At 37.7% G+C, this 26,311-nt stretch overlaps 1 protein-coding gene across 2 annotated transcripts in view; it reads right to left on the reverse strand.

The window, feature by feature from the left end:
* The window catches only part of LOC122226940 (phosphatidylinositol 3-kinase regulatory subunit gamma), a 131,622-nt gene that overhangs the window by 44,666 nt on the left and 60,645 nt on the right, over positions 1–26,311 (reverse strand). The window contains exons 2-3 of one of the 2 annotated variants that reach the window (XM_042950963.1): positions 3,043–3,151; positions 796–894 (exon numbers count right to left, since the gene is read on the reverse strand). In XM_042950963.1, coding sequence (XP_042806897.1) covers positions 796–894; positions 3,043–3,151 — 208 coding nt within the window. Of the gene's footprint in view, positions 1–795; positions 895–3,042; positions 3,152–26,311 lie in introns of those variants that run through there. The other variant, XM_042950964.1, reaches the window with a different exon arrangement.

Below are 26,311 nucleotides of genomic sequence, written 5' to 3' on the forward strand. Positions count from 1 at the left end.
TTGTTAAAATTGAATATAAAAAAATTAAATGTAAAAATATCTAATGCCGTTTTCCTAATCTTTTAAAATATATTTGTAAATATATCTTTGTAAATATAAAAGGTGATACACCCACCACTTAGAAAATTCTAATATGCCCATATGGATGGCATGATATAGGCTGAGAATTGCCTTATCTTCTACATATCCTCATCAGCCTAAACTATGTTGAGTTTTACTCTCTGAAGTCTGCATTGAGAAAAATAATAGGATTATTAGAGGGGTGGATTCCCAACATATCATTAATAACCTCAAACTGTGCCCAGGACTTCTTTTTCACTCACAGGTCTTCTTCCTTCCTTACTTTTAGGGATCTTAGCCTTTTTTTTTTTTTATTCCTTCATAAAAATAAAAATTGTGGCCATTTTCATATAAGACATTTAAATATTTAATGTACAGAGAAAGAATAGTCAGCCAAACAATTAAAAATTATGTATCTAGGGGCACCTAGGTGCTCCCTGGTGGCTCAAATAGGTTAAGCATCTGACTCTTGGTTTCAGCTCAGGTCATGACTTCACGGTTTGTGAGTTTGAGCCCTGCACTGGGCTCTGCACTGGGATTCTTTCTGTCTCCCCCCCTCTCTCCCCTCCCCAGCTCGTGCTCTTTCTCAAACTAAATAAACTTAAAAAAACTATATATCTAAATTAACTTCTTTTTAAATGTGTAAATAAACATTTAAATAAATACAAAAATCTCTCTATACCCAGAAATAAATAATGGTAGTAGAACACTAGTCAAATGCTGAAAAATACTCACCGCAAAGTCAAAGTGTAATCTCCCTGCATTTTTGTTGAGGCATCTCTGACCAAGAACGTACCATCTGGCATATCCCGTAATTTGTCATTTACCTCCTCCCTGAAAAACAGAATTATAGGAAAACAAAAAAAATGTAATCACTGATTGTTCTCTTCACATTAATCGATTAGTTGATTAGTCAATTGTTTTCTTCACATATTACTACTAAGACTAGTTAGGAGGGGATATGTCTAAGGTCACAGAATTATGGGGGCCCTCAGAGGTCATTTAGTTCCTCCCACTAGATATGATCTTTCTGTTTTGATTTTTGGAATTATGCAACCTAAGGACAGGCTATTTGCTTTTTAAACTCTTCCAGATTTCAAACGTCTGTAGGGGATAGTGTTTCCATTAAGCCTTTAGGGCTTCCTTAGGCAAGTCTGAACTTGTACAGTTTCAGGAGAAACCAGCAGCTGTTTAGAAAGAAGGTTATGTTTAAGGAACAGTGGCAGCTGTGTCTGATCAGAAGGGGAAAATTTCACTAAGTTCACAACCTTTCAATATAATCTTCTCCAATTTGAATTTATACTGATGATAAACTCCTCCCGCAGAGTTGGTTTAGAACTTTAAGAATACTAGAACACTCAGGAAAAGAGGGCATAGAAGACTCTTGAGTTACAGACCCACATGGTCTTAGAATGTAAGTTTAAGGGATGACTGGGTAGCTCAGTCAGTTAAGCAACTGACTCTTGGTTTTGACTCAGGTCATGATCTCACAGTTCAGTTAGTGGGTTCAAGTCCTGTGCTTGATTCTTTCACTGCCCCTTTCCCCCACATGCTTGTGCTCCCCCTCCTCTCAAAATAAAACTTAAAAAAACTTAAAAAAAAGAATATAAATTTAAATGATATTTAAATCTAAAATCATTTTATTATATAATTACAAAATAAAAATTTTCTGATCCATTTTAATATAAAAATATATTAAGTCTCCTCCCAAAAATTAAACATAGAATTACCATATAACTCAGAAATTCCACTTCAGGGCATGCACCCAAAAGAACTAAAAGCAGGGACTTGAATAAACATTTATACACCAATGTTCATGGCAGCATTATTCACAATAGCCAAAAGCTGTAAACAATCCAAATGTTCAAAGCCAAATGTCAGATGAATGAATAAATAAAAATGTGGTGTATATACACATAATGGAATATTATTCAGCCTTAAAAAAGAAGAAAATACTGACACATGCTGTAACACGGATGAACCTTGAAGACATTTTGTTAAGTGAAATAAGCCAGTCACAAAAGGATAAATATGGTAAGATTCCACTTATGTGAGGTACCTAGAGTAGTCAAATTCATAGAAACAGAAAGTAGGATGGTGGTTTCCAGGCGCTGGGGAGAATAGGAGGAAAAGGCAGTTAGTGTTTAACGAGTACAAAGTTATGCTTTGGGAAGATGAAATAGTTCCAGAGATGGATGGTGGTGAGGGTTGAACAATACTGTCAATGTACTTTATGCCACTAAGCTGGACATTTAAAGATGGTTAAAATGGTAACAAAGGGGAAAAAAAAGAAATGAGTGGCACTCTGGGAATTAAAGAAAACAGACAAGAGAAAGAGAAACACAAGCATATTAAAGAATACACCATCAGCCTGGAACCTAATTTGACAGAAATGGATAGGTCTTTTCTAAAACAAAATTCAAGAAAAACAAGAAATTTGAAAATTCAAATTCAATATATATATTTCCCTTCTCTAGGCTCAGATTTTTCCAAAACCACATTTTACCCAAAAAGTAAGCCTGTTCTAGAGTCCTGTTTCTCAAAATGAGGTATGTGAAGACTACATCAAAATCACCTGGGGAAACTGTTAAATGCAGATTCCTGGGCCCCACCTCAATTGGTTCTTGTGCATGCAAAGATTATGGAACCACTGACTTAGACACAGAAAGGTAAAGAAAATTAAGTACCTGTAACTATCTTTTATCCTAAAACACATGTAGCCATCCTAAATGTAGAAGTTTCATTTATTCAGAAATCTATCCTCAATACAGTATTAAAAGTAATGATCACACCTGTAATAAAGATTTTCTTGTCACTTTTTTGGGAAGGACAGCATTTAGAAACTTTTGAAATGTTCTCACATATGATTTTCAAAATGGTAATCTTTAACAACTAGTAGTGCATTAAAATGTTTTATCTTTAATTCTCAAAAATGATTTGTTTTTCAACTGCATTGAATTATAGTAGTATTCTAGTTATTACCTTGAAATATCCCCCCAGTACCATTCTGCATCCTGAAGAGAAACAGAACTGTCCTTCATTCCATTTGTAACAGCTGAAGTCATTGGCTTAGGTGGCTTTGGTGGAAGAGCTAGAAGAAAAATGAATATTATTTTGTAGATGTAAATTACTATTTCTTTTCTAATTTCCTCAGTCAGGAACAGCTCGTTAACCAATGTACATTAAGATTCAGATAATTATAAATCAAGTGTTATTTTATATTAAATGTTAGCCAAAGAAGGAATCCTTTTAGAACTCTACCAATAACTGCCTAAAATGTGAAATTTTCAAGCTACCTGGGTTTTTTTTTCCTTCTTATAAAGTGCTAACTTTTAATTCTGAACAGATGCCACCCAAAACTTCATCTTCTCTCAAAAGACAGTATGAAGCCCCTTCACCAACAATTCAGCCCAAAAGCCATTACATGAGACTGGTCATGATGGCCAAGAGTTAGTATCAGAGCCCAAAGCAGGTGAAGAAGGATTATGTCCATATAAGGGGACAGCAGCACAGCACAGGATCTCAGAGCCAGAGGAGGGTAAGAAGGAGATCCTCACAGGGACAGCCTGGCACAAGGTGTTAAATAAAGCTAAATGAAATAAGAAGCACAGCAGCACAGGGCCCGGTGGCACAGTGTAGTGGAGACCAAGCCAATGAGGACACAGTCCTCAGAAGTGGGCATACCAGTGCAATGAGACAAAGCCAGATAAGGGTGAAAAGAGTTTCTATTTGGGGGAGGGGAGGCTGGGAGGGGTTGGGGGAATGCAGCAATAGCTGTAAGAGATTAGGTACATACAGAGATATGGACCAAATAAGTAAAACTATTAAAATTAATAAGACCCAGTTTTCTCATAGTCTAAAAAGGAAGTTACAAATATGGAAAAGTGAAAAAATAGAACGATCCCTCGAGTTTGAACTGGAATTGCAGCTATTGATAATGAACTCATGAAATTCAATAGAAAGAGAGATGCAAATGTCTGTACATACTGGGAATGAAATTATTCCCAAGCTCTGTCCTGAGAGGTCCTGAGATCAGCCACACCCCCAATATGCATAACCAGTACCCGTATCTTTATTTCTAGTGCCATCCTCTACTAAAAACAATCTGGGCTCTTTGAAGAAAGGCTGATTCCAGGGCTGGGGCAGAGCAAGAACCAAATGAACCTCAAACATCATGTTAAGCCAAAAAGCAAGCAAGTGCTCAAAGAATGAGGGGCCACGACAAAAAATAAAGGAGCCAACTGAAGGGGCTCCCACTACCAAATATGGAGCATCAATATGAATAATGATAGTAAGGAAATATAAGTCATCAAACAAAATAAGAATCCACGTGTCCATGCAGGCAGATATAAAAAATAAATAAATAATTGAAAAATTAATGAGGAGGATTTACAAAATCTCAGAAGGCTTTCCTACAAAATGCTTATTAGTCACAAAAGTAGAAAGACAAGAAGTGGAGAAGTCTGGCAAATACCACCTTAATCAAATAATCAATTAAGTTAATACCACTAGTAATGATAAAATCTTGGGCCCCCAACAGGATGCAATGAGAAGGATAAAACATCACTTCTGTGATATTCCTGCCAAATACTGAATTTAATCATGAGGAGACATCAGACAAGCCACAATTGAGAGATATTCTACAAAAAAAAAAAAAAAAAAAAGGCCTGTAATCTTCAAAAAAGTCAAGGTTGTGAAAATCAAGAAAGATTGATGAACTGTTCCAGATTGAAGAAAACTAGAGAATTGTGACAATTAAATGCAGTTTGTGACTTTGTTACAAAGAATATTACTGGAGGAAGGACAAAACTTGAATGGGAGCTGAGAATAAGATTGGTGTTGTAATACATCAACGTGAATATTCTGATTTTGTATAGGAGAATGTTCTTGGTGGTGGGAAATACAGACAAATATGATCATTGTGGGGTACCATGTCAGCAACTTACTCTCAATGATTCAAGAAAATAAATTATTTGTACTATACTTCTTTTTTTTTCAATATATGAAATTTATTGTCAAATTGGTTTCCATACAACACCCAGTGCTCATCCCAAAAGGTGCCCTCCTCAATACCCATCACCCATCCTTCCCTCCCTCCCACCCCCCATCAACCCTCAGTTTGTTCTCAGTTTTTAAGAGTCTCTTATACTTTAGCTCTCTCCCACTCTAACCTCTTTTTATACTTCTAACTTTTCTATAAGTTTGAGATGGTTTCTAAATATTTTTTTAATAAAAAAGAGACAATATAGAGGGAAAAGGGGGAAAATGTGAATATATTCTTCAAAACAGAAACTGTTAAGTATCTCTCAATAAGAATGTCAAAAAATTCAATGGTAGAAGAATAGTCTTTTTAACAAATGGTGCTAGGATAACTGGTTATCCTTATTCAAAAGAACACAATCAGACCCCTATATCACACCATATGCAAAAATTAACTCAAAATGAATCAAAGATCTAAACATAAGAGCTAAAACTAAAAAACTTTTCAAAGAAAACAGGCTTAAATCTTCATGACTCTGGATTAGGCATTAGTTTCTTAGAAACCAAAAGCACAAATGACTAAAAGAAAAAAAACAGATAGACTGGAGTTGATCAAAATTAAAATTTTTTGTGCTTCAGATGACATCAAGAAAGTGCAAAGACAACACACAGAACTGCAGGAAATCTTTGTAAATCATGTATCTGATTTTATTTATTTAAAAAAATTTTTTAATGTTTATTTATTTTTGACAGAGAGAGAGAGAGAGAGAGAGAGAGAGAGAGAGAGAGAGAGAGAGAGAGATGGAGCATGAGTGGGGGGTGGGCAGAGAGAGACAGGGAGACACAGAATCCAAAGCAAGCTCCAGGCTCTAAGCTGTCAGCACAGGGCTCAACGCGGGGCTCAAACTCACGGACCGCGAGATCACAACCTGAGCTGAAGTCAGACAATTAACGGACTGAGCCACCCAGGTGCACCATATATCTGATTTTAAAAACTGTATCCAGAACACAGAAAGAACTCTTGCAACTTAACAAAAAGGCAAATGATTAATTAAAAATGGGCACCGGATCTGAATAGACATTTCTCCAAAGACAATATACACATGGCCAGTAGCACATGAAAAAATAAGATCATCAGCCATCAAGGAAATCAAAATCAAAATAACGGAGCACCTAGGTAGCTCAGTTGGTTAAGCGTCTGACTCTTGCTTTCTGCTCAGGTCATGATTTCACGGTTCGTGAGACTGAGCCCCAGGTGGGGCTCTGCGCTAACAGCATGGAACCTGCTTGGGATTCTCGCTCCCTCGTTCTCTGTCCCTCCCCTGCTCTCTCTCTCTCTCTCTCTCTCTCTCTCTCTCATTCACTCCCTCTCTCTCTCTCAAATAAACTAACTTAAATTCAAAAAAATAAAATAAAAATCACAATAGATATCACTTCACACCCTCTAGGATTTGACTATACAGTTCACCCTTTGACAACAGGGGTTTGAAATGCACAAGTCCTCTTATACACAGATTTTTTGGAAAATTTCTTGGAGATTTCCAACAGCTTGAAAAACTTCACAAACCACATAAGTCTAGAAACATAACAGCCTGAGAAAACATTAGATATGTCATGAATGCATAAAATACATGTATACACTAGTCTATTTTATCATTTACTACCATAAAATATACACAAATCATAAAAAGTTAAAATTCATCAAAATTTTGTGCCAACACTTACAGATTGTACATGGTGCCATTTGTGGTTGAGAGAAATGTTAAACAAAGGTAAAAATATAGTACTAAATCATAACTGCATAAAACTAACTGTAGTACATGTTGTACTACTGTAATAATTTTGTAGCCATCTCCTGTTGCTATTGCAGTAAGCTCAAGTGTTGTAAGTATCCACTTAAAATGCCCTGTGACACTAATCATCTCTGCATGAACAGTTCATTTCTCTCTAGTGAATTACATATCACAGTAAAAAGTAATCTCCCGTGGTTCTTGCATATTTTTTGTGTTTAGTGCAATACCTTAAACCTTGAATAACACCAAAGGACCCACACAAAGTGCCGCTAGTGATGTTGGAAGCTCCCAAGAAGCAAGTTGGAAGCTCCCAAGAAGCAAAGAAAAGTCGTAACATTACAAGAAAAAGTTGAATTGTTTGAGGTCTGCAGTTGCCCACCAGCCTAAAAGACCATTGTTTTTTTAAAAAAAAAAAAAAAAAAAAAAAAAAAAAGGATATTTGTGAAGCCGTCACTGCTGCTATGCCAGCAGATGCAAAAACCTCACACTTCTTGCAAAATACTTTTTTATCCTGTATTGCAAGTGCAGCTTTTATAGCAGGACAGCTATAAGAAAGGCATACCTATAGACTCTAATATTATTCAAAGAAAAGCTAAGTCTTTATATGACAACTGAAAGCAAAAGGAAGGTGAAGGATCTAAAGCCAGAGAATTTAACCAGCAAAGGATGGTTTGATAATTTTAGAAAGAAGTTTGGCTTTAAAAACATTAAAATAACAGAAGAAGCAGCTTCTGCCAACCAAGAGGCAGCAGACAAGTTCCCAGAACCATTAAGAAAATCATGGAGGAGAAAGGAGGTCTGCCTGAACAGGTTTTTAATGCAGACAAAAGTGCCCTTTTCTTGGGGGGGGGGGGGGGCGCGCGGGGGAGCCACAAAGGACATTCATTAGAAAGAGAAGTGAGAGCCAGGATTTAAGACAGGAAGGGATTAAAAAAAAAAAAAAAAAAAAAAAAAAAGACAAGAAGGGACAGGCTAACTCTATCCTTTGGTGCAAATGCAGTTGGATTTATGATCAAGATCGGGCACCTGGGTGGCTCAGTCGATTGGGCGTCTGACTTCAGCTCAGGTCATGATCTTGTGGTCTGTGAGCTCAAGCCCCACGTCAGGGTCTGTGCTGACAGCTCAGAGCCTGGAGCCTGCTTCGGATTCTGTGTTTCCCTCTCTCTGGCCCTCCCCACTCACACTCTGTCTCGCTCTCTCTCTCTCAAAAATAAGTAAACATTAAAGAAAAAAAAAAGATTGTCCTTATCTATATAAAGCTGCTAACCCCAAGCCTTGAAGAGAAAAAATAAATACCAGATACCAGTCTTTTGATTATACAAGAAAGCCTAGATAATAAGAACACTTTTTCTAGACTGGTTTCATCAATGCTTGTCCCTGAAGCCAGGTACTTTCCTGGCTTTTACCTTGCCAGGCTTTTACCTTGCCAGGCTTTTACCTTGCCAGGCTTTTACCTTGCCAGGCTTTTACCTTTTACTGGCTTTTACCTTGCCAGTAAAAGACTGCCTTTTAAAGTTCTTTTGATATTGGACAGCGCCCCTGGCCACCCAGAACCCAACAAATCCAACACCAAAAGTGTTAAAATGGTCTACTTGCCCCCAAACACAACATCACTAATTCAGCCTCTAGATCAGGGGGTCATAAAGACCTTAAAGGCTCGTGATGCACAGTAGTCTTTGGAAAGAATTGTCAATGATATGGAAGAGAACCCTGATAGAGAGAACATCATGATAGTCTAGAAGGATTACATCACTAAAGAGGCGCCTGGGTGGCTCAGTTGGTTAAGCGTCCAACTTCGGCTCAGATCATGATCTTGGCAATTTGTGGGTTTGAGCCCCGTGTTGGGGCTCTGTGATGACAGCTCAGGGAGCATGGAGCCTGCTTCAGATTCTGTGTCTCCCTCTCTCTCTGCCCCTCCCCCACTCATGCTGTCTGTCTGTCTCTCTCTCTCTCAAAAATAAACATTAAAAAAATATTTTAGAAGGATTACATCACTAAAGATGCCATCACTGTTACAGAAAAAGCCATGAAAACTATCAAGCCCAGAACAATAAATTCCTGCTGGAGAAAATAGTGTCCAGATGTTGTACATGACTTCACAGGATTTACAATAGAGCCAATCAAGGAAATCATGAAAGAGATCGTAGATATGGGGGGGAGGGGGAAGCAGCGAGTGAAGGGTTTCAAGATATGGATCTTAGAGAAAAAATGCTATCACAACGGAGGAATTAACAGAAGACGTGATGGAGATGAGTGCTTCTGAACCAATGTCAGATGATGAAGAAGAAGATGAAGCAGCAGCAGTTCCAGAAAACAAAGTGACATTAGACAATCTGGCAAAAGAGTTCCAAATATCCAAGACTGCTTTTGACTTCATTTAGGATATGGACCCTTGTATGATACAAGCAACGAAACAAAACAAATGGTAGAAGGATTGATACTGTATAGAAATTTTTAGAGAAATGAAAAAGCAAAAATGTCAGATAGAAATTACTACAGGGGCGCCTGGGTGGCTCAGTCAGTTAAGCGCTCAACTCTTGCCCTCAGCTCAGATCATGGTCTCATAGTTTGTGAGTTCAAGCCCCGCATCAGGCTCTGTGCTGACAGCATGGAGCCTGTTTGGGAATCTCTCTCTCTCCCTCTCTCTCAAACTAAATAAACTTAAAAAAAAAATTACTACATATTTCTGTAAAATTACACCGAGTGTGCCTGCCTCTCCTGCCTCCACTTCTACCTCCTCCTCCACCTCTTTCGCCTCTGCCACCCCAGGGCAGCAAGATCAACTCTCCTTCTTCCTCCTCCTTTTCAGCCTACTCAACATGAAGATAACATGGATGAAAATCTTTATGATGATTCAATTCCACTTAACAGCAAATAATCATCATACTGTACAGTTAATAAACTGTTGTGCATGTGTCTTGATATGAAAACTTAGTAACTGTATAGCAAGAGCTATGACATTTTTGTCATCATTGCCAATCATATTTATGTTTCATTATCAATGCATGAATTGTTATATCTGTAAATAAATGAGTTTTTTCACATTATCTTTTCATTTTTGATGTCTAGTGTAAAAGGTATAACATCTTATAGTATTTTTGTATCATATAATATTAATGTAGTTACTGAAAGACAGATGATTTATCTTATGAACAGACAACATAAACTCACACTGTCAATAAATATATTACAGTACTGTAAATGTATTTTCCCTTATGATTTTCTTACTAACATTTTTTCTCTAGCTTATTTTATGGTAAAAATGCAGTATGTAATACATACAACATACAAAATATGTGTTAATCTGTTTCTGTCATCAGTAAGGCTTCTGGTCAACAGTAGGCTATCAGTAGTTAAGTTTTTGGGGAGTCAAAAGTTATACACAGATTTTTAACTGCACAGGGGATTTGCACCTCTAACTCCCACATTATTCAAGGATAAACTATAATCAAAAAGACAGACAAGTGTTGGTAAGAATGTGAAGAAACTAGAACTCTCATACACTGCTAATAGAAACATAAAATGATGTAACTGTTTTGAAAACAATCTATCAGCTCCTCAAAAGGTTAAACTTAGAGGGGTGTCTGGCTGGCTCAGTCAGTGGAGCATGCAACTCTTGATCTTGGGGTTTTGAGTTCAAGCCCAACGTTGGGTGTGGAGATTACTTAAAAACAAAAAAATAAATAAATATTTTAAAAAGGTTAAACCTAGTAGGGACGCCTAAGTGGCTCAGTCGGTTAAGCATCTGACTTCGGCTCAGGTCATGATCTCACAGTCTGCAAGTTGGAGCCCCGCATCAGGCTCTGTGCTGACAGCTCAGAGCCTGGAGCCTGCTTCAGATTCTGTGTCTCCCTCTCTCTCTGCCCCTCCCCCACTCATACACTGTATCTCTCTCTCAAAAAAAAAATAAACATTAAAAAATAAATAATTTTTTTTAAAAAGGTTAAACCTAGAGTCACCATATTACCCAGCAACTTCAATCCTAGCTATATACTTAAGAAAAACAAAATCTACATCCACACAAAAACTTGTGTATCAGTGTTTATAACAGCATTGTTTATAATAGCCAAAAAGTGGAAACAACCCAATATCCATCAACGGATGGATAGGGGTGCCTGGGTGGCTCAGTTAAGCATTCAACTCTTGATCCCAGCTCAGGTCATGATCTCATGGGTTCGTGAGCTCGAGCCCCACACTGGGCTCTGTGCTGACAGTGTGGAGCCTGCCTGGGATTCTCTCTCCTCCTCTCTCCGCATCTACCGCATTTGCTCGCTCTCTCTCTCAAAATAAATAAATAAGCTTAAAAGAAAGATGAATGGATAAATAAGATGTATATATCCATACAGTGGAATATTATTTGGCAGTAAAAAGGAATGAAATATTCCATAAAATGTATGAACCATGAAAACATTTAGGCTACCTGAAAGAAGCCAGTCACAAAAGACCACAAATTAGAGGATTTCACTGTCTAGAACAGGCAAACTTACAGAGAAAATAAATTAACGGTTGCCTAGGGTGGTATTAAAGGGGAAAGGGGAAGGAGAGCCAATGTGTGCAGAGTGGGGCAATGAAAATGTTCCAAAATTGCTTGTGGTGATGGTTGCAGAACTCTGTGAATGTACTAAAACCTATGGCATTATACACTCTTAAGTGGGTGAATTGTATGCTGTGTGAACTTTATCTCAATAAAGCTGTTCTTTTAAAAAAACTATCAGGCTTCTGAAATTGTTAGATGAAGGAAGAACTTGTTATAATCCATACTTTTTTCTAAATGCTACTTATTTATACCTATCTTGTTTGGAAAGGATTTGATGTGGCTTACAAAAAACAGCTACAATTGGAACTATAATTTTGCAAAATTTAAAATTCTTCTACTTCTCCACTTATAAGAATTAACAGTTTAAACTTGTGCTATACAAAGTATTGTGCTATAGCTATGAAAGGTACAAAGACAAGGTGTTCCCAGCACTCAAATGAACCAACCTAGAGGGAATAACACATAGAAACACCTAACCGTACCACTCGGCAGAGTGAAGTAAATACTATAATAAAGGTAAAAGCAAAGTGTAATGGAAACCCAGCAAAAGGAGCATTTGATTCCCTCCTGGGGAAACTTCAGTTCAAACACTAAGCTTCTCAAACCTAGAACTTCCTGAACTAAGAGCTGTGACCAGCAGGGCCCAAAAAGAACCAATATGCTTCCTTGAGTCAGCAGTGGGTTACACTCTAATCACCAAAAGGAATCACAAAGACTTGGTACTATCTATATCCCTTCTCTGGAAGAGCTCTGTGCTAAACTGAGTTGACCAAGCTGCATGGGGAAGATGCTATTTATGGATAATAATAGTTCACTGGTAGCTCTACCACCAACAAACATATAATGACCATTTCATCTATTACAGAGGGCTGCCCAGAGCCTCCTTGTATCTTACTTTTCTTATCTACAGAAATAAGAATGAAATGACTACAAAGCAGTTTCTACATAAAGTTCTTAAAACAACACAACTATAATGAACTATAAGATCGGAAATGAATGCAATACTGGCCTATTTATATATTCTTATCTATCATTATATACATAAAATATTCAATACCTCCTATGTTCTATAAGTGGGGAATTATAGCAATAAACTAGAGAGACACAGTCCCTATACTTACAGACTTTATAGTCCAAAAGGATAAATTTCAAGATAATTCATTATTCCTAAAATCTGAGTATGTTCAAATTTATCCCAATTAGAGTCTTCAAACTAAATGTCTTGCCTTCTCTGGTATTTGATCCCCATCATCATGTAAATTATAGAATTTACTGAACACAAGCAAAACAAAAAAATTATCTTAACCTTGTAATTCTATGGAGACAAGGAGATTTATATCTATATGTTGCTTCCAAATTATGATATTATAAATAATATGATATTATAAATAAGGCTTAAAAAATTCCAAATCACTTAACACTTTAAGTAGGTCAAGTGGAACATATGGAGAGAAAAGCTAATTAGGGTACATTAATGATCTTTTAACCACTTGATAAGGTAGTTCTTGCACTGGTGAGCACTGCAGTGCTAGGTGATGTTAAATACACCTGAACAAATATCTTCCTAAATAAGTATTCATAAAATGCCTAGGAGTTTTATTTCTGTTTAGTAGATGATAAAAAGGACTTTTGTTTCCACTTTCATAAATTATGAGTTTTAAATTTAAGCAACACACAAAGATTTTTAAATTCAATTTTAATATGTAGATATACGAGCAAACATCTACACACAAATGTACATGTTTGCTTTGGGGTGTGTGTGTGTGTGTGTGTGTGTATGTGTGTGTGTGTGTGTATACATACATAAAGACATCTGGAAAAATACAGAAACTTAATAGTGTATATAACAGGGATGGAGAAGCAGCACAGGAGAGTATGTATGTATGTTTTCTTTAGGTATATTTTAATAAAAACAAAAAATGATGGTTATGAGTAACTTTTTATTTTAATTCATTGTGTTTTCTGACTTTTTTTCAGGTTTTCATTTAAATTCTAGTTAACCTAGGGGCGCCTGGGTGGCTCATTCAGCTAAGCATCCGACTTCAGCTGAGGTCATGATTTCGTGGTCCATGGGTTCAAGCCCCACGTGGGGCTCTGTGCTGACAGCCCAGAGCCTGGAGCCTGCTTTGGATGATGTGTCTCCCTCTCTCTCTGCCCCTCCCCCACTTACACTCTGTCTCTCAAAAATGAATAAATGTTAAAAAAAATTTAAATTCTAGTTAACCTATATGATAAAATTGGTTTCAGGTATAGAATCTAGCATTTCATCACTTATATGTAACACCCAGTGCTCATCACAACAAGTGCACTCCTTAATACCCATCACCCATTTAGTCCACCCCACCCACCCACTTCCTTCCATCAACCCTCAGTTTGTTCTCTATAGTTAAGAGTCTATTTTCCGACTTTTTAAAAGAAGTTTCAAAAATTCACTTTGGTATTTTTTAATTAAAGAAAGCATTCAGGATCTACAGCACTATAAAAAGATTATTTCTTTAGTCGTGGTCTATAATTAGTATTTTATAAATGCTATTTATAAATGAACAGTAAAGTATCAAAGTTAAAAGTGCTAAAGTTGATAACTGTAGCATACTGTGGAATGTAAAGGAATATTCCTATTCTTAGGAAATCTATATTAAAGCATTCAGGGGTTAAGGGTCAGGATGAATGTAACTTATTCTCAAGCAGTTCAGAAAAAAGCAGTAGGACTTTATATAATAAACAGAGAACACGAATGATAAAGTAAATGGAATAAAATGTTAGCAAGTAAACCTGAGTAAAGAACATATAGGTATTCTTTATATTCCTATTTTTGCAACTTTTCTGTAAGTTTTAAATTATTTCCAAATAAAATAATTAAAAAAAAAAGAGTCAGAGTTAGGTACTTATTAAAACCAGGGAGGAATGACAGATCTCAGCCCTAATAGTCCATGCTGGGATTTGACTTTACAAAGGATGGTTTCAAACAAAAAATGGTAGATAAAAGGCTAAAACGACATTCGAATGTATGTCTCCAGTCTGTGCTGGGGGGAGAAGGGGCACATCTAATTATATAAGCATATAGGCCTTTCAACCTTTTAATTCCAAATACTACAAAACTCAGAGCCAGCTATATTTCCCTCATCTCAGGGTGAGGTTTTTTGTTGTTGTTTTTGTTTTTTACATTTATTTGATAGAGAGAGAGCGAGAGCACAATCAGGGTAAGGGGAGAAAGACAGAGAGAGAGAATCCCAAGCAGGCTCTGCACTGTCAATACAAAGCTCAATGCAAGGCTCGAACTCATGAACTGTGAGATCATGACCTGAGCTGAAATCAAGAGCTGGATGCTTCACCAACTGAGCCACCCAGGCTCCTCTCAGGGTAAAGTTTTAACTAACATTCTGTCTGAAACTCTGACCAAAGACTTTCTTAACTCTGTAACCCAAAATTACAGCACAGTGCCTGATACACACAATAAATGTTCATTCAACAGTGACTGACCTACTTATTCTAGGCCTTTATTTCCTCCATCCATAAAATAGGGCCAAAGTAGTACCTACATCCTATGAGGGTTAAATGAGTCAATACATTTGTAAACTTAAAACAGTGTACAACACACAGCAACCAAGAAATATTAGCTGTTAGATATAGGTGCTAGGTTAGATGCCAAAGATAGTAACAAAACAAACAGTCCAGTGGGCAATTCAAGTAAGTAAAACATATAATTATTGGGCCAAGATTAAACACAGTGAAAGTATTTTTTTTTAATTTTTTTTTAAACGTTTTTATTTATTTTTGAGACAGAGACAGACAGAGCATGAACGGGGGAGGGTCACAGAGAGAGGGAGGCACAGAATCTGAAACAGGCTCCAGGCTCTGAGCTGTCAGCACAGAGCCCGACGCGGGGCTCGAACTCATGGACCGTGAGATCATGACCTGAGCCGAAGTCGGACACTCAACCGACCAAGCCACCCAGGCGCCCCGAAAGTATTTTTAAAGTATGATTTACATCTTAATTTTTAAAAAAGACACAGAAAGAAACGGATGCCACGGAACACAAAGTAAGGGCACTGAATCTAGAGAGTCAAGGAAGACAATCTAGTGTCCCAGACTAAAGGAACAGTGTTTATATAAAAGAAAGAAAGAAAGAAAGAAAGAAAGAAAGAAAGAAAGAAAGAAAGAAAGAAAGAAAGAAAGAGAAAGAAAGAAAGAAAGAAAGAAAGAAAGAAAGATAGATAGATCCAAGAGACAATTTAAACAAATGCCTGAAACATGGAGAGAAGAAGGTAGGGAACAGTGGAAGTTCCTTTTAGCTACTTGTCGTCTCCTATGTTCTCACCCCAATATAGCTGCCTCCCCACTAACTAAACCATCTTCTCATTCCTCATCATTCCATTATATACTCTGGGGCTTCCTCCCTGAACATTCTCCCTACATTGTAATTAAACTATTTTATAATTTCAGTATGTTCCCAGAATGTGTTTTTTCCCTAATTCCTAGCCTTCTCTGAAATCTGGCTCTCCCTAAAGAACACTACTAATCTTGAAGCCCTTGTTCTTGGAAGGTTGCTCATTTTCCCACACCTATGTACTCTGGGCTTCTTTCTTCCTTAGCTCTCAATTTTCTTCCTTCATCCACACCTTAAAACTGGTATTTCCTTGATCCACTGTTCATACTCTCATCTACTCCCATAGCTTCAAATAATACCTATACTCTGACCCCAAAACAGTATTTATAACTACAAGGTCCTTCCTAAATTTCTGACTATGCCACAGAAGACAGTGCTTCTCACACTTCATTAAATTATAAATCACCTAGGGATCTCGTAAAAATGTAAAATATGGTTTTCTAGGTATGGATTGGTGCCTGGAATTCTGCAATTCTAACATGCTTCCAGGTGATACCAATGCTGCTGGTCCAAACTGTAGCAAGAAGCTTACAGATGTCTCTTGGAAAACTTCTATGGGGTAAGGAAAAAAAAAATTAGGCAAGTAGATTATAGCAGGTAATATACAGTTGATTAAATACATGTGATTCTTCACTACATCTAAAATCATCCAAATTGGCAATAAAAAATATATATCTATTTAAATTCCAGTTAGTTAACATACAGTGTAATATTAGTGTCAGGTGTACAATATAGTTATTCAACACTTCCATACATCACCCAGCGCTCATTACAAGTGCAATCCTTGGGGCGCCTGGGTGGCTTAGTCGGTTAAGCGGCCGACTTCGGCTCAGGTCATGATTTCACGGTCCGTGAGTTCAAGCCCTGCGTTGGGCTCTGTGCTGACAGCTCAGAGCCTGGAGCCTGTTTCAGATTCTGTGTGTCCCTCTCTCTGACCCTCCTCCGTTCATGCTCTGTCTCTCTCTGTCTCAAAAATAAAACTGAAACTTAAGCCTGAAGAAAGTCCAATAAAAAAACAATCTGAGTCGCATCACTGTACTCTGGGAAGGCCAGAAATTGAAGGCACGATGCATCTCCTAAAGGCAGGAATGAGGGATGGGGCCATAACCAGAAGGACTGGCTGACAGTCTACAGAAAGAGCAGTTAGATCCTTAGTTCTCCACCCCAACCCCCAAGCAACTGGGCAACTACCCCTGCCCCACCCCACACAAAGGCTGCCTGTCAACTCAGGGAACACCAAGCACAGCTGAGATTAGGGGTAAGTCCTTTATTGAAAACAGAATTATCCCCCTTTCCCACCTCAGTTTTCTGAACACTGAACTACCAGCCTTCTATTTCCAGGGAGAAGTCACAGAGATTTTTCTCTGGAGAAACTGACAAAGACCCCAAAAAAGATCTAAAAATATGGATATTTGGGTTACCAATGAAAAAGATATTCATCTTATCAACTTTCACTAAAGGTCTCCAATTAACAAGCTGGCCACTGACATGGAACTTCCAATCAGTTTTTTAGTATGTCACTTTTAAATAAGAAAACACTTTATAAAGGAAGGAAATTGACACATCCTACAACATGGATGAACGTTGAAGCCACATCTTCATGAAGACATGAACAACTTAGAGAAATAAGCCAGTCACAAAAGGACAAATACTGTGTTATTTCTCTTATCTGAGGTAGCCAGAGTAGTCAAATTCACACAGAACGAATGGTGGCTGCCAGAGGCTGGGGGGAAGGTGAATTGGAAGTTAGTGTTTAATAAGTACAGAATTCCAGGGGCATTCACTTTTGGGTATTCCCTCTCTGTAAAGAGAGCGTTCCTAATATTCTTTCTTTCTAATCTTATACTCTAATAAAATTTTGCCTGCTGCTCAAAAAAAGAAAAAATAGACTCTATGAAGCCAGCATTACCTTGATTCCAAAACCAGACAGAGACCCCGCTAAAAAGGAGAACTACAGACCAATTTCCCTGATAAACATGAATGCAAAAATCCTCGACAAGATATTAGCCAACCGGCTCCAACAATAACATTAAAAAAATTATTCACCACGACCAAGTGGGATTTATACCTGGGATGCAGGGCTGGTTTAATATCCACAAAACAATTAACGTGATTCATCACATCAATAAAAGAAAGGACAAGAGCCATATGATCCTCTCAATAGATGCAGAGAAAGCATATACAGCATCCTTTCTTGATAAAAACCCTCAAGAAAGTAGGGATAGAAGGAGCATACCTTTAGATCACAAAAGCCACATATAACGACCCAACACTAATATCTTCCTCAATGGGGAAAAACTGACAGCTTTCCCCCTAAGGTCAGGAACAAGACAGGGATGTCCACTCTTGCCACTATTATTCAACATAGTATTGGAAGTCTTAGCCTCTGCAATCAGACAACACAAAGAAATAAAAGGCATCCAAAAAGGCCAGGAGGAGGTCAAACTTTCACTCTTTGCAGATGACATGATACTCTATATGGAAAACCCAAAAGATCCCACCAAAAAACTGCTAGAATTGATTCATGAATTCAGCAAAGTTGCAGGATATAAAATCAACACACAGAAATCAGTTGCATTCCTATACACCAACAATGAAGCAACAGAAAGAGAAATCAGGGAATCGATCCCATTTACAGATGCACAAAAAAACCATAAAATACCTAGGAATAAACCTAACCAAAGAGGTGAAAAATCTATACACTGAAAACTATAGAAAGCTTATGAAAGAAATTGAAGAAGACACAAAAAAATGGAAAAAGATTCCATGCTCCTAGATAGGAAGAACAAATATTGTTAAAATGTTGATACTACCCTAAGCAATCTACATATTCAATGCAATCCCTATCAAAGTAACACCAGCATTCTTCACAGAGCTAGAACAAATAATCCTAAAATTTGTATAGAACCAGAAAAGACCCCGAATAACCAAAGTAATTTTGAAGAAGAAGACCAAAGCAGGAGGCATCACAATCCCAGACTTTAAGCTATACTACAAAGCTGTAACCATCAAAACAGTATGGTACTGGCACAAGAACAGACACTCAGATCAATGGAACAGAATAGAGAACCCAGAAATGGACTCACAAACGTATGGCCAACTAATCTTTGACAAAGCAGGAAAGAACATCCAATGGAAAAAGACAGTTTCTTCAACAAATGGTGCTGGGAAAACTGGACAGCAACATGCAGAAGAATGAACCTGGACCACTTTCTTACACCATATACAAAAATAAACTCAAAATGGATGAAAGACCTAAAGGTAAGACAGGAAGCCATCAAAATCCTCGAGGAGAAAGCAGGCAAAAACCTCTTTGATCTTGGCCGCAGCAACTTCTTACTCAACACGTCTCTGGAGGCAAGGGAAACAAAAGCAAAAATGAACTACTGGGACCTCATCAAAATAAAAAGCTTCTGCACAGTGAAGGAAACAATCAGCAAAACTAAAAGGCAACCAACAGAATGGGAGAAGATATTTGCAAATGACATATCAGATAAAGGGTTAGTATCCAAAATCTATAAAGAACTTGTCAAACTCAACACCCAAAAAACAAATAAGCCAGTGAAGAAATGGGCAAAAGACATGAATAGACATTTCTCCAAAGAAGACATCCAGATGGCCAACCGACACATGAAAAAATGCTCAACATCACTCATCGTCAGGGAAATACAAACCAAAACCACCATGAGATACCACCTTACACCTGTCAGAATGGCTAACGTTAACAACTCAGGCAACAACAGATGTTGGTGAGGATGCGGAGAAAGAGGATCTCTTTTGCATTTTGTTGGTGGCAATGCAAGCTGGTACAGCCACTCTGGAAAACAGTATGGAGGTTCCTCAAAAAACTGAAAATAGAACTGCCCTATGACCCAGCAATTGCACTACTAGGCATTTATCCACGGGATACAAGTCAGCTGTTTGGAAGGGACACATGCACCCCCATGTTTATAGCAGCACTGTCAACAATAGCCAAAGTATGGAAAGAGCCCAAATGTCCATCGATGGATGAATGGATAAAGAAGATGTGGTATATATATATACAACAGAGTATTGCCAAGTAGGCAATCAAAAAGAATGAAATCTTGCCATTTGCAACTACATGGATGGAACTGGAGGGTATTATGCGAAGTGAAATTAGTCAGAGAAAGACAAAAACCATATGACTTCACTCATGAGGACTTCAAGTGACAAAACATGAACATAAGAGAAGGGAAACAAAAATAATATAAAAACAGGGAGGGGAACAAAACAGAAGAGACTCATAAATATGGAGAACAAACTGAGGGCTACTGGAGGGGTTGTGGGAGGGGGGACGGGCTAAATGGGTAAGGGGCACTAAGGAATCTACTCCTGATATCATTGTTGCACTATATGCTAACTAATTTGGATGTAAATTTAAAAAATTAAAAATTAAATTAAAAAAAAAGAAAAAATAGGTACAGAATTCCAGCTACATAAAATGAAGAAGTTCTAGAGATGAAGGAGTTATGGTTGCATAACAACATGAATGTACTTAATGCCAAAGAACTGTACACTTAAAAATGATTAAAATGACAAAATTTTGTTATGTATGCTTACCACAATTTAAAAAAAAAAACCCACAAGACATTTAAAGAAAGCTATCAAAATTAAAGACCAAAACAAAGGAAGTAAGGAAGTTAGGAGATACACAAAAAAGTGTAACATCTTCAGAAATATAAAAGGAAATACTGCATCCATGAAACACAAGATCTACAATAAACATTAAAGAACAACAGCCCTGGGGTGCTTGGGTGGCTCAGTCGGTTAAGTATCCAACTTCCATTCAGGTCATGATCTCACGGTTTGTGAGTTCAAGCCCCGTGTCAGGCCCTGTGCTGACAGCTCGGGGCCTGGAGCCTGCTTCAGATTGTGCCTCCCTCTCTCTGCCCCTCCCCCGTTAATGCTCTGTCTCTCCAATAAAAACACTAAAGAAAAAAATTTAAAAAAAAAGAACAACAGCCCTTATATATATTAAAAGAATGACAGAGGCTTTTAAAAAAACCTCAATTGACAAGCTGGCAGATAACATTGAGGAAATCTCCCAAGAAGTGCAACAAAAAGAGAAAGTAATGAAAAGTAGATGGGGCACCTGGGTGACTCAGTCCATTGAGAGTCCAACTTATTTTTATTAATATGTTATTTTTTCTTTTTTTAAGGTTTATCTATTTATTTGGAGAAAGACACAGCATGAGCAGGAAAGGAGAGAGAAAGGAAGAGAGAGAATCCCAAGAGAGATCTGCACCATCAGTGCAGAGCCTAATGCAGGGTCAAACTCATAGACTGAGATCACGACCTGAGGCGAAAACCAAGAGTCAGACACTTAATTTAGTCACCCAGGTGCCCTGAACGTCCATCTCTTGATTTTGGCCCAGGTCATGATATCAGGGTCGTGAGATGGAGCCCCGCATCAGGCTCTGCGCTGAGCATGGAACCCTCTTGGAATTCTCTCTTCCTCTCTCTACCCCTCTCCTGCTTGTGCTCTCTCAAAATAAATAAATATTAGGGGCACTTGGGTGGCTCAATCAAAGTCTGAGTTCAGCTTAGGTCATGATCTCATGGTTTGTGAGTTCAAGTCCTGCATCAGGCTCTGTGTTGACAGCTCTGGAGCCTGCTTCAGATTCTGTGTCTCCCTCTCTCTCTGCCCCTCCCCTGCTTGTGCTCTTTCTCTCTCTCAAAAAATAAAGATTTAATAAATAAATAAATATTAAAAAAAAAAAAAAGAATTAGAGGATAAACCCAGAAGACCCAACATTGAACTAACAGAAGTTCCAGAAAGCAGAAACTTTTAAAATAAATATGAGAAAAAAATGTTCAGAAATTAAGGACATACATATCCAGAATGAAAGCCCACAGCATGTGGATCTCACGTCAGGTCATAATCTTACAGTTCATGAGTTTGAGCCCTGCATTGGGCTCTGCACTGACAGAGTAGCGACTGCCTCTGTCTCTCCCTCTCTCTACCCCTCCCCCACTCTCTCTGTCTCAAAATATATAAACTTTAAAACCCACAAATGTTTAAAAATTATGGCAATTTGGGGTGCCTGGGTGGCTCAATGGTTAAGTGTCCAACTCTTGGTTTTGGCTCCGGTCATGATCTTGCAGTTTGTGAGTTCAAACTCCACATCAGGTTCTGCACTGACAGTGTGGAGCCTGCTTGGGATTCTCTCTCTCCCTCTCTGCCCCTCCCATGCTCTCTCTCTCCCTCAAAATAAACTTAAAAAAAAAAAAAGCAGAAAAAGAGTTTACAGTTGCAAATTTAAAAATAAATAAAAATTATGGCAATTATTAATTCTAAAAAATTATGTAAGAAGAACATGTAATCATAATATACTAATGGCCTGTCTGTGAGCACTGGTTACATGATCATAACACATAAATACTAAAGACAATTTATGGGGCTCCTGGCTATCTCAGTCAGTACAGCATGAAAATCTTAATTTCAAGGTTTAAGCCCGAGCCCCACGTTGGGTGTAGAAATTACTTAAAAATAAAATCTGGGGCACCTGGGTGGCCCAGACGGTTAAGTGTCTGACTTCAGCTCAGGTCATGATCTCATGGCTCATGAATTCGAGCCCTGCGTCAGGCTCTGTGCTGACAGCTCAGAGCCTGGAGCCTGCTTCATATTCTGTGTCTCCCTCTCTCTGCCCCTCGCCTGCTCACACTCTCTCTCTCTCCAAAGTAAATAAACATTAAAATATTAATTAAAAAAAAAAATCTCAGGGGTGCCTGGGTAGCTCAGTCAGTTAGTGTCTGACTTCAGTTCATGTCATGATCTCACAGTTTGGGAGTTCAAGCCCCATGGTGGGCTCTGTGCTGACAGCTCAGGGCTGACAGTGTAGAGCCTGCTTGGGCTTCTCTCTCTCTCTCCCTCTCTCTCTCCCTCTTCTCTCTGCCACTCCCTGCCCTCCCTGCTCACTCTTTCTCAAAATAAATAAAAATAATTTTTAGGGGGGATCCTAGGTGGCTCAGTTGGTTAAACTTCAGACTTCGGCTCAGGTCATGAAGTTGCAGTTCACAAGTTCCAGACTCATGTCAGGCTCTGTGCTGACATCCTGGAGGCTGGAGCCTGCTTTGGATTCTATGTCTCCCTCTCTCTCTGACCCTCCCCCGCTCACTCTCTCTCTCTCTTTCTCGAAAATAAACACACAAAAATAAATAAAAATTAAAAAATAAAATAAAATCTTAGGGCCCCCTGGGTGGCTCAGTCAGTTGAGTGTCCAAGTCTGGATCTTAGCTAAGGTCTTGATCCCAGGGTTGTGTGTACAGGCATGACACCTACTTAAAAAATAATAATAAAATAAAATCTTAAAAAGATAAATTAAGAAGCAATTATAATTGTCATATAAATACATTGGAAAAATGAGTAAAGGAGAATAGCATGTATGACATAAGAGACCTAAATCCCCATCTAAGAAGGAATCAGTAATAAAAGTGAAAAAAATTAAAATAGAAGTATAAGCACATTATGAAAAATAGGGAGATAAAACTAGAAGAAAAAGCTAAGAGTTAAATGTTGGCTCTGTAGACTAGAAATGGAGGATATCAGGGAACTGCTGGGATTTTGGCGGGAGGGGTCCCACTATAAACCTTGAAGTACCTTTTGACTTTTTAAATTATGAACTTATATTGCTTTGATGAAAATGAAAATCAAATTAAAAGAAACTTAAGAGCTTATCTGATTCTGGCACTTAAAATCGATTTGGTAAATGATCTCACCTAAGCTCTAGCTTCAATGATATGTTTAAGTCAACTCATATAGGCTAGCAAGAGCTGATTGTTACAGTTCCAAGAATTTTGCAAGCCACAGTTATACACAATCATTATTAAGAATTAAATCCTATGAATGCATAATGAAGTTATATTAAAAATAAAGGGGGGAGAACCTGAGTGGCTCAGTTGCTTAAGTGTCCAACTCTTGATCTCAGCTGAAATCTTGATTTCAGAGTCCTGAGTTCAAGCCCATGTTGGGCTCTGTGCTGGGCTCGGGGCCTACTTAAAAAAAAAAAAAAAAAAAAAAAAAGGGCGGAGCACCTGACTGGCTCAGTTGGTAGAACATCCAACTCTTGATCTTAGGGCTGTGAGTTCAAGCCCTACATGTAGCGTAGAAATTACTTTTTTAAAAAAGAAAGGTAATAAGCACTCAAAATTCATTATTTCATTAATATCTTATTACTATGTTTTACTACCTATCTATAACTGTTGTATTATATAGTAGAAATACTTCATGCACATCTTTTTCAAACTCTGCATTCAGTATAACACATGGGTAGCTTAAAACCAGCCACAGTGGGAGTATTTACATTTCAGAAATCAGCAAACGCTACAGGTCAGAGTTTATTGTTGTATTTATTATCTACCAGGGGTCAGCAAACTATGGTCCTCTAACAGTTTCTTTACAGTGTAAAGAATGGTTTTTATATGTTTTAATCACTGGAAACACACACAAAGAATATGCAACAGAGACCACATGAGCTACAAAGCCTAAAATTTTCACTATCTGGTTCTTTACCAAAAAAAAAAAAAAAAAAAAAGTGTCCAGTCCTGATCTAAACTTAAGAGAAAATATTAATTCAGTATAATAATCTTACTCCATGGCTGCAGCTTTAGTGTAATAAGAAATTAGATGGTGTTTAAAAATAAATATCTTCCTCACCAAAACTATTCCTCCTGTCTACTCTATCCTAATAAAGGGTATCACTGTGCATTTGTCAAACTCCTAGAACTATACACCAAAAAGAGCAAATTTTATAATATGTAATTTTTAAAAACTTTCTTTAAGTCACATGTGAAACTTTTTAAGTTTATTTATTTATTTATTTTGAGAGAGAGTGCACACATGCAAGAGCTGGGCAGAGAGAGGGAGAGAGAGAATCCCAAGCAGGCTCTGTGACATGGGGCTCAATCTCACAAACCATGAGATTGTGACCTCAGTCAAAAATCAAGAGTCAGAGGCTTAACTGACTAAGCCACCCAGGTGCCCCCACTTGTGACACGTTTTAAATGAAGGTGTCTCATTCCAACTCCCTAGAAATTCTGATTTAGTTGATCCAGAATGAGTCCTGAAGTTTTTTAAACACAGCTGGCAATTCTGATTTAAAAAAAAGAACCCTGTTCCTTTTTTTAATTTTTATTTTAATTCCAGTTAGTTAGCATACAGTGTTATATTAGTTTCAGATGAACAATATAGTGATTCAACAATTCCATACATCACTTGGTGCTTATCACAAGTGTGCTTCTTAATCACCATCACCTATTTAACCCATCCCCCCCCACCTCCCCTCTGTTATCCATCGGTTTGTTCTCTATAATTAAGAATCTATATCTTTGTCTTTTTCCCTTTGCTCATTTTTTAAATTCCATATGAGTGAAATCATATGGTATTTTTTCTTTCTCTGAATTAATTAGGTTAGCATTATACTCTCTAGCTCCATCCATGTCATTGCAAATGATAAGATTTCATTCTCTTTTATGGCTGAATAATATTCTATTATATTCTATTATATATACATACATACATGCACACACATACATATACCACATCTTCTTTACCCATTTATCAATCAATGGACACCTGGGCTGATTCCATAACTTGGCTATTATAGATAATGCTACTATAAACATCAGGGTGCATGTATCCCTTTGAATTAATGTTTTTGTATTCTTTGGGTAAATACCTAGTAGTGTGAATTGTTGTAGGGTAGTTCTATTTTTAACTTTATGAAGAACCTCCATACTATTTTCCAGAGTGGCTGCACTAATTCCCACCAACAATGTACAAGTGTTCCTTTTTTTCCACATTCATGCCAATCTGTTGTTTCTTGTGTTGTTAAGTTTAACCATTCTGACAAGGGTGAGGTCATATCTCATTGTAGTTTTGATTTGCATTTCCCTGATGGTTAGTGATGATGAACACCCTTCATGTGTCTATTGGCCATCCAGATGTCTTCTTTGGAGAAACGTCTGTTCATGTCTTCTGCCCTTTTTTAATTGGATTATTTGTTTTTTTGGTGTTGAGTTTTGTAAGTTCTTTATATATTCTGGATACTAACCCTTTATCAGATATGTCATTTACAAATGTCTTCTCCCATTCCATAGCTGCTTTTTAGTCTTGTTGATTGTTTCCTTTGTGTACAGAAGCTTTTTATTTTGATGTAGTCCCAACAGTTTATTTTTGCTCTTATTTTCCTTGCCTCAAGAAACACATCTAGAAAAACACTGGTACGGCGGCCAATGTCAAAGAGGTTACTGCCTGTGTTCTCTAGGATTTACATGGTTTGAGGTCTCATATTTTAATCCATTTTGTATTTAATTTTGTATATGGTGGAAGAAAGTTGTCCGGGGGGGGGGGGGGGGGGGGGGGGGGGGGTGCCTGGCTGGCTCAGTTGATAGAGCCTGCAACTCTTGATCTCAGCGTTGTGAGTTTAAGCCCCACTGAGTGCAGAGTTTACTTAAAAATAAAATTTAAATTAAAAAAAGTGGTCTTCTTTCTTTCTTTTGCATGTTGGTGTCCAGTTTTCCCAACAGCACTTG

The sequence above is a fragment of the Panthera leo genome, chromosome C1, assembly GCF_018350215.1.
Source record: "Panthera leo isolate Ple1 chromosome C1, P.leo_Ple1_pat1.1, whole genome shotgun sequence".
NCBI lineage: Eukaryota > Metazoa > Chordata > Mammalia > Carnivora > Felidae > Panthera > Panthera leo.